This window comes from Liolophura sinensis, chromosome 1, assembly GCF_032854445.1.
Source record: "Liolophura sinensis isolate JHLJ2023 chromosome 1, CUHK_Ljap_v2, whole genome shotgun sequence".
Lineage (NCBI taxonomy): Eukaryota > Metazoa > Mollusca > Polyplacophora > Chitonida > Chitonidae > Liolophura > Liolophura sinensis.
The window spans coordinates 34966112-34975552 of NC_088295.1; the positions used below are offsets into that span (position 1 = coordinate 34966112).

The window sequence follows — 9441 nt, forward strand, 5'->3', positions numbered from 1 at the left end:
CTCACCAATGCGGTCGCTGTGAGTTCAAGTCCAGCTCATGCTTACTTCCTCTCTGGCCGTAAGTGGGAAGGTCTGTCAGCAACCTGCGGATGCTCGTGGGTTTCCCCCAGGCAAAGCCTGGTTTCCTCCCACCATAATGCTGGCCACCGTCGTATAAGTGAAATATTCTTGAGTACAGCAGAAAACACCAATCAAATAAATAAATAAATAAATAAATATTACTGTCCTACAATCGCTTTTTGCATGAGATCCCAGGTTATAAGAGCCAATAGCTATGCTGAGCTCTTGTACATGTGGCCTAATTTGTTTCCACCAGAATGATACTTTACATGTATCATTATTATGAAACATTTATTTGTTTGTTGTTTAGCGCTATACCCACAAATTTTACGCTTATACGATGGCAGTCAGTCTCATGTGTGGAGGAAGCTGGGGAGCCCAAAGTAAACCAACAAACTTCAGCAGGTTACTGACAACCTTTCCAGCATGCGATGTAATGCCACCATATGGTGGCAGACAAGTGGTCTTCAACAAACTTTAGACACAGCTGACCACTTTATATTGTAACCAAGGGCCTGTGGACAATGAAAGCATGCGCTTGTGATTGAAAGGCAAGCTCCTTGACCATGGTCCACTGCATCCACTTTCCTGGGCATGCTTGCACTCACTTTGTCCACATACATGTACCTTGGATTACAAGTACCTTCATTCTTCAATCTTTTCGCATATGAAGAGCAATTCAGTGCAATTTATGTTCCTTTTTCATTTAATTTTGAACAAAAACCTACATTGGTGAGGACTTCACAGGATAAAGTATAATTTTATCAGTCTACACAGACAAATGCCCTCAGAATATGCCTTAATAAACACATTGCAAACATGTGAAATGGTTGAAGAATTACACTTAAGCCATACCTATTTAAAATGGCTGTGTTATGGGCGAAATAAAAATGCGGGTAATGTGGACTATCCTAGTAAAGTTTTTTATTAAGACATATTTACACAATCTTTTAGCCTTGAAAAACAGAAAAATCATTAAAACATCAAGATCAGACAAAATTAATGAAAGTGGATATTCTTGTTTTATTTTTATACCATTTTGGATTGTTTAGCACAAAGTAACATTAGTGCCACTTAACTACCATGACAACCAGCACTACACAGCCATGGCAATTACATGAATATACTCGTAACATTAAGAGGGCTTCATGCACACAGACTTGTGTTTACCTCGTATCATTTAGAAGAAAAGATGCTTGGAAGCAGGATTTTGCATTACATAAAATGTGTACAAACCATTTCTTATCAGGGTTTTTAAAACAATATGCATTTTAAAAGTATTTTAAGACAAACTATGATAATATTTTAGTGTATCACAGTTTTAAGATACAAAGGTACATCACTGCCATCATCCATTTTAAAACCAAATATAATTAATATTTCAGTGTATTCACAGTTATAAGATACAAAAGTACATCACTGCTATCACTATGACTATAAAGGAAAAACAGTCTTGCAAAAACGACGCGGAAGCAGACGTCCAGCTATTCACATCTAGTAGACATATGACTAAATTGTTTCAAAGTACATGTACAGACAGGGAAGTCATAAATTTATGACATGAAGGGTGTTTAAAATGTCACTGTTTCATAACTGACAGAACATAGTCAATAGCACCAAAGCTGAGAACATGACTGACTGATTATTGATCACACGACTACTGCATCACCAAACTGCACGTGCATGTAACATACTCTTAACATTGATGCATGCAAATGTATTCTCACTACCTCCTCATAATATGGCCAAAATATATAACAGTAAGCTTAAAATTAAAAACAAATGATACTTATGAGAGCAATAACAACACAAAAGAACAAAAATAAGCACTAAACTGCCTGGAAGCACCTGAGGAAAGTTAAGTATCAACTTGATAAATGTAAAAGTTTCAACAATGTCAAGAGAGTCAGCTGAAATACACAGAGAAAATACATGTAAATATATGTACATATAATGAGGTACGTGATAAGTACAAAAGGAGTAAGTACAGCTTTTAAATTGTATGACAATGCATTGTATGGCTAACTCTACCGGAAGCACTCTAAAATGATAACACTGATGACATGAATAAATATGAAATATATTTTTTAACCTATAAAACTGTCATGGCAATGCTGCATTGCCTAAGTTAAAGAAATGAATTGTACTAATGACAGCTACATGTATAATAAAAATAACAGACTATATGAATAGTCAGATCAATGTAAGAAAATGACCTGGCAAGACAAGAACAAATTACACCCATATATATCTAAATGATACATAATCTAATGATACATAACCATGTGCATGCACAAATAACATTTACATATTTATTTTACCATACCCATATGTCCTTAAAAGCACAGCACTAATCTCTTCTCATAGCAAATTTATAAAATATTACTGTATTAAAGAAAACCAGGGTATCAGTAAAGATAAAAAGTAAAACATACTAACAATAGCAATGCCAGTTCAAATTAACTAAACCACTTAAAATCATCAGCAAACCTAAACAGTAAGTTATATTAGCATTCCAGTTAGGTGGACCTCATGCGAGATAACAGGCCTTTACAAGATATTTTCTGACATAAGTCCTGACCTTTTCTACTGTTTCTTCTTGTCATTCACAGTGAAAAGCAGCAGGTTGGCAAAGATATATTTGTTTCATAAAAGCATGCTATCTCATGTAACCTTGCCTACCTTTCTGGGGCCTGTCCTACGAAGCACTCGCAAACTGCGCCTGGCGCAATTTCCATGACAACATACAGTGAAGAGATAGCTCACCATTGTAAATGCGCCTGACACAGAATTGTTAAAGCTTTGTACAACAGGCCCCAGGAATGCTATGTGGGTGTTTGTCTACGCGTTGCACATCACAGTTCATCTCTGGAAGTTTCCGAAATATCATTAAAGCAAATATCAGAGAAATTGCAGCTGGAAATGTGAGAATAAAGCTGCTGAAATTTAGACAGTGGACAGAGGATTTTTTCACAGCCTGGAAGATGTATAGGCACTTCATTAACTAAAACAGACACAGCAAACCTGTCATTTCCCTGGCTTTCTAACTGACAGTCATATATGATAAACCCAATATTAGCAGAGAACGGGCAAATAAGACTAGAGAGAAATTTCCTGTTTTTATGCTGCAGATAGTTGTCTGCTAGTAGAGGTTGCTCATCTTTATATAACCCCAATATTGCATACAGGGGTAGAATGGTTTCGGCATGGCCAAACCGAAACACACCTGTTATATACCTGAAAATATAAATACATATTACATCTCAACAGAGTAACTCACGGCATGACATGCATAAGCGTAAACAGTACCATTACTAACAGATCTGTTTAGCTCCATACTATTCAACAAAAGTATTTTTTCTTCCACTATAATTACCTTGCTACAAATATGTGTCAGTGCATGTATGATAAGATTACTTATTGTTCAAGTCTGTTTAACCAGTTAAATTATCAACTGTTTCAGTTCGTCATCAGAATCTTTCAGTATACAGACATCCTTAGTCCATACAGTAACAATGTATGCATTACCAGGGCCTGAACTGGGTTAATTCAGAATCTGATACCTGCACTACCTGGCCCTTTTAAAAAGTGCCCCTTTCAAGCAAATATTGGCAGAAATGAACCCTTTCAACCCTCTAATATGCCATTTGGGGTAAAAAAAAAAAGGGTACCTGCCCAGCATCATCTAGGTTAGAGTCGGATTATTACTAATGGTATCAACTTACTGCTTTCCTTCTTTATATTTCTGAACAGCTTCCTTAATTGAACCAAAGATGTCTGCGGTAAGTGGGCAGCTCTGAAGATAGTTGATGTCATAACCATACGCTTTCTTCCAATAGTGCTGCAAAACAGAAATGACTACCCAATTTGAATGTTGGTATGAATCTTTCATGTTGTTCACCACACATCATCACTGCTGAGGAGCAAAATCTTACCGAGACAAGAAGGTAATTTATTTTAAGATCGACAGAAGCAAGAAAATTTAAACAGTGCATTTTTACAGTGTAAATACACTTAAAACCACACTGTTCCACATTTAGAATTCAAATCACCCATGTGCATGTATATAGGCTCTCCATGTAGGTCAACAAATGTCGTATGTATACGACAAGAAGTTCTTCATAAAGATCTTTTGTTAACGCTTTACAATATATGGCTATGCACAGAGAGTAAATTGCACTTATCTCAGTTTTTTTCAAGAATAAAAATTGACACACAAACAGAAGTTTTTCTCACGTTTTCATTCAGACAACTGCTAAACACCTTTAATGTGCAGTTCATTCTTTTAAGTGATGGCATACCTTTGATGATTTGCATTGTTAAATGGCAAAAGGAGATTACAGACCAGTAAAACCAGTGAGACAGAGAGGAATCAAGCACCTGAAATACAGTGCATAAGGCTTTCCACCTTAATTAACCTTAAGGGGTCAGGTTTGTCACACCTGGTTAATGGCATCTCTCTGCACAGAATTCTCTCACAACGGGCCTTCACGTACCACATGTAGATCTCATTCGCTACCCTAACACAGTAAGAAAATTTAACCTAGTCCACCCTCCAAGATCAACATGTTTGAGAGCTTTATCTGCCTATTTGCCTAACTAAACACTATTACTGTAATGTTCCTAATAATGACCCTTATCTGAAAGCATTCACTGCTCACTGTACAAACATATTTAACACTGTTCCTGTGGTAATTTATTATGCACATAACTGTACAGCTTCAACAATATAATCTAGTAAATGACAGATGATCGCTATTTATGTGTTTTTTAACTTTTATTTTCATTTTTTTGTTTTAAGTGGTATATACATTGCAACATGTATGTTATCAAAAATAAAAAAAGGCAATATTTTGGGTTTTTGGTAACTCTGATACCTTAGCTACGAATAATAGGTACTTTACGGTGAACTCAAGAATATTTCACTTATACAATGGCAGCCAGCATTATGGCGGGAGGAAACCTGGCAGAGCCTGGGTGAAGCCCACGACCATCTGCTGGCTGGTGTAAGACCTTCCCATGTACCGCCGGAGAGGAATCCAGCATGAGCTGGACTCACGGTGACTGCCATGGTGGGAGGCACCTGGGTCATTGCACCGTGCTGGCGTGCTAACCCCCTCAGCCACAGAGGCTCCCTAGAATAATAGCCAAATTATTACAATAGATATCATTAAATCTAAAGCTTAGTGAATTATGTGAAGAAAAACATGTATAGGGCTTGAAATAAGCTGCGAACGATCGTTTTGGTTACAGGCAGGTTACATGATGATAATTTCCTGACAACGATTTTTCGTTCGCTGAAGACAAACTGACAAAAGTGAAGAAAAACGAAATACTAAATACCCTAAATCACTAAATCTGCTGAAGAGCTGGGTTATGCAACATGTCAACAATTTAGTTCCTGTTCTAGTTGCACTTTTAATTCTTTCAAATCGAAAGTGTCATAAATCCAAATCCAGATGATTGAAAATTTAAACTTTAAAAGTTGATGCATAGCTCAACTGTCCTAAAGCACCGCAACTGGATTTGTGATGCAAAGAAAGAAAGATTAAAAATCACAGTAAAAAGTGAAGTTACTGTAGCATCTTTCGAGAACATTCGTCTTGCAATAAGTAACTTCCCACTTTTCTAATCTTCTTGACAGTCAAAGTCTCTTATAAAATCCAACATCGTATTGTTTTGAAAACTAGAATGTGGTGCATGAGGCCACTGATGTTATGCACTTCTAACATGTGGTAAGTTGACTATTTTAATGCTATCTTATTTAATGACCGGCCCCGACAGCACAGTTGGTAGAGTGTCTGCTTTGGGAACAGTAGAACAGCATGAAGGGGATAGTCAACGACTGGTTGACCCGTATCAATATAATGGCTCAAGCGAGGCGGCTTACTTGCCTTCGGTAAGATGTCTCAGTGAAGTAAAACTAGATAAAAGAGCAGTGGAAATCCATCCTGCAACAAGAAGGCACATTACAAGCACTCAACTTGTCACTTACAACGTTATACCATATGCACTCACTCACTCACTCTTATTTAATGCCACACTGTGCATCGCACTTGGAGTGTATGGAAGTTGTGCCACTGTGAGCTCCAATAAACTCTTCAAAACAATAAATTAAATGACAGTTATGTTTAAAAATCATTGGAGTTAATTATAATGATGCAATGCCAAGTAAACGACACATATTTTTACATTATAAGACCTTGGGCCAGCAGGAAATAGAACTTTAAATTTATGGTTTCCTGGTACTGGTATAAAACATAAATTGAAATACATTATACTTAATTCACAATAAATTAACATTTAAATAAAATTTTAAAAATAATAAAGCCAAATAATTTTGATTTTGAAAAATAATTTCCAACTTATGTATATTTCTTCGTGTTTAAATGCTATATCACTGCGTAATACATATTCCCAGATAAAAGGGTTTCAAGTCATTCAATTACTGTAACCTTGCCTGAAACCTAATGTTTATTTGTTTACTTGATTGGTGTTTTACGCCATACTCAAGAATATTTCACTTATAAGACGGCGGCCAGCATTATGGTGGGTGGAAACCGCGCACAGCCCGGGGGGAACCCACAACCATCCGCAGGTTGCAGAAGACCTTCCCACGTGCGGTCGGAGAGAAGCCAGCACGAGCTTGACTTGAACTCACAGCGACCGCATTGGAGAGAGACTCCTGGGTCATTACGCTGCGCTAGCGCGCTAACCAACTGAGCCACATGTAACCTAATGGGTTACAGATGAACATAATCCTGTAACCTACAAATACTAAGGTTACTGGTGTGAGGTCATATTTCAAGCCCAGCTTGTTCATGCACAGCATCGCCCTTTTTTATTTTATTTTTTTAAATTAATGTTTAGTAGCTTTACAACAAAAGATGGAGGGTGTGGGCAAATGATTTGGTTGTTATGAAACCTGTGGAAAAATTAACATGTCCTGGTTCAGTCTTTTAATAGAATAACACTCCTCTGACAAAGCAGAGAACCCCTGCACTTGACATGTGACAGATCACGTAGCTCACCTTTAGATCCATCAGGTATTCCAGGACAGGTAGATCATGCTCCTCCAGGCCACTGCACCAGCCTGAGCTGTTGTAGAAGGCTGTCTCTATACAGCACAAGTAGAACATGGTTCTCACCTCAGCTATGCAAAGTGATAAACAGGATATATTATTAAAATGTCAGGATTTACATGCAATAACTCATACCAATACAATAATAGGTATCTATTTAGATGATAGGAACAAATCTAATTGACTTCTAACCTGTGTTCAAGGCTGCAAGCACTTCTCCTGAACGATACTCATTTATCCTACTGCTATGGCTATTAGTTGCGTCATGGATTTGAATGTATACCATAAATGACCTACACTTTCACCCACCCACCAAAGTGCATTTTTAGAAGCAAATAAATTTCCTGAAATATTTATTTTTGGTACTGAAACTTACATTTTTCCAGCAGGATATCATTCTTCTTTCTAAACAAACTGTATAGCACTTTTCTAAAATCAAAAGAACTCTCAGAGTCGGGAAAAATGAGCAAGTTAGTTTTGGATGTATTTTTAGGTCATTAGGGTAATTCTGAATGACTAGTGCAGACATGATTGTGGTGAACCAAGAAAATAGCTGAAATTTACTATCATAGCCCAAAAAGGCCGGGGTCCAGGGGCCGCCTAGGCCCCGGAAGCTAGAAAAATCTGCGGAAAACAGGTAAATTAATCGAAACTGAACAAAGAAAAAGCGGAATTCCGCTAAAAAGCGGAAAAAAATCATGTCTGCTAGTGGGCAACAACCACTCCAATTAAATTATTTACATTTTCACAAGTAATTGTTAAAAACCGCCTAGCAATAAGGAAATCTGTTCACAGCTTGAAAAGTTCCACTGGTATCCATAAACACCCACACCTTACAGTCCTAGTCCTGCTGTAACCTGCACAGAACCACATGATGCACATGTATATTGCTGCTTACTGAACATGTGATTATAAGATTTGAATTGATACAGATACACATGTGTTCAAAAACTACCTCAATCATTTGAACTAGTACGCAACCCGATTTCAGTGTCAGGGTTTATCCAGCATTTGCAGGCTCCTGACATATTTCAAAGACAAAATCTGCTCATATCAGATCTCTAACAAAAGAATTTCACTGTCTTTCTTGAAGTGTATTTTTCACTAATTAAGTGCAATGGACCATAAAATTATTTTGTAAGAGATCCAAAATGGCTGCATGCCAGTGCAAGTCATATGTAGTTTAGTAATAATTAACATTTCATTTTTACCTGTTGTAATTGGCACATCCCTCATTTCCAATCTGTTTGACACGTTTTTTGCAATATTGGTCATGGCATCACTCTCAAGAAATTTCAAGAACTCTTTAAGTGCTCCATCATTGTTGTCTACATCTTTCACATACTTATCACAATTGTCAAAAAATCTTAATGTTTCGTCAGACAGTGAAATAACCATTCCCTCATCAGATGTCAAGTCCTGTCCTAGCTGTGGCATGATTCCGTGATAGAAGGCCACAGCACTGTCTTTGGTGCGACTCTTACTTGATACAATAAATTGTATACCTTCGGCATTAAATTTCGCCAGCACATCTTTGAAGCGTTTCCCCAGTCTACTGCCCAGCTCAAATTGTTCATCACGACCTATCTCAACCAGCTCCTTGTCGTTGCCTTCAAAACGGTTTATCCAGTTCATCAAAGGCAAAAATGTGTGTTCTTTACTAGCCTCCAGCTCCTTTTTCACCTTTAATCCCAAGGCTGAAAATTTCTTCACATCTTTGGCCCCAGGTTCTCTTGCACCGTGACGTACTAAAAAGTTCACATGTATTGGAATACATCCTTCAGCCGAAGTATTTCCAAATTCTATGGAGCTATTCTCTTCGCGATTGTCAAGAAGCCATTGATACGGAGTCTTTGTCGAATATACAGGCTGTCTGAAGCCGTGATAAGCTGACGCCGATAAAACTCTAGGCACTAAAAACGCGAAATAACAAACAACAGTAGGTTTAAGAACGTTCATATGCTTAAACGACATGATGAAATAGGGATTAAGACAATAAAATACACTCATTTTGACACAGACGACATTTCACACAACAGCCTGAGCAGACGACAAACCGTCTGAAAGTGAAAGCCATTTATATACGCGATGCACTACTAATAGTTTTATCCCATATGCCCGTAGTAGTTATTACCCTTTGTGGGTATATTACCTACTGAATCAAAGACAAAAAAATAACACGACGAGCCAGAATTACTAGTTTATCTCCATCATTATCAAAGTTGGCTTTTGTGGGAGACACTCAAGTAATATGAATCACGAGATCCTTTCTTCCAAAGCGTTTTGCAAATAGCTGTGC

At 37.4% G+C, this 9441-nt stretch overlaps 1 protein-coding gene across 1 annotated transcript; it reads right to left on the reverse strand.

Moving 5' to 3' along the window:
* Positions 1–761: 761 nt before the first annotated feature.
* Positions 762–9207, reverse strand: LOC135471209 (multiple inositol polyphosphate phosphatase 1-like). The gene is made up of 4 exons (XM_064750333.1): positions 8354–9207; positions 7092–7213; positions 3786–3901; positions 762–3297 (listed from the first exon to the last, which is right to left on the reverse strand). Exons 1-4 carry the CDS (start codon positions 9150–9152, stop codon positions 2916–2918), a joined length of 1419 nt encoding a protein of 472 aa, XP_064606403.1. The 5' UTR covers positions 9153–9207; the 3' UTR covers positions 762–2915.
* Between the last annotated feature and the right edge of the window lie 234 nt (positions 9208–9441).

What these genes read in the sequence shown, in the direction of transcription:
- LOC135471209 (XM_064750333.1), bottom strand. Translation starts at nt 9,152, where the DNA reads ATGAGTGTATTTTATTGTCTTAATCCCTATTTCATCATGTCGTTTAAG. An exon ending in AATACCTGATGGATCTAAAG is followed by an intron (nt 3,902 to 7,091) that starts GTGAGCTACGTG and finishes TCTGTTTTGCAG; the next exon opens with CACTATTGGAAGAAAGCGTA. An exon ending in AAATATAAAGAAGGAAAGCA is followed by an intron (nt 3,298 to 3,785) that starts GTAAGTTGATAC and finishes TTATATTTTCAG; the next exon opens with GTATATAACAGGTGTGTTTC.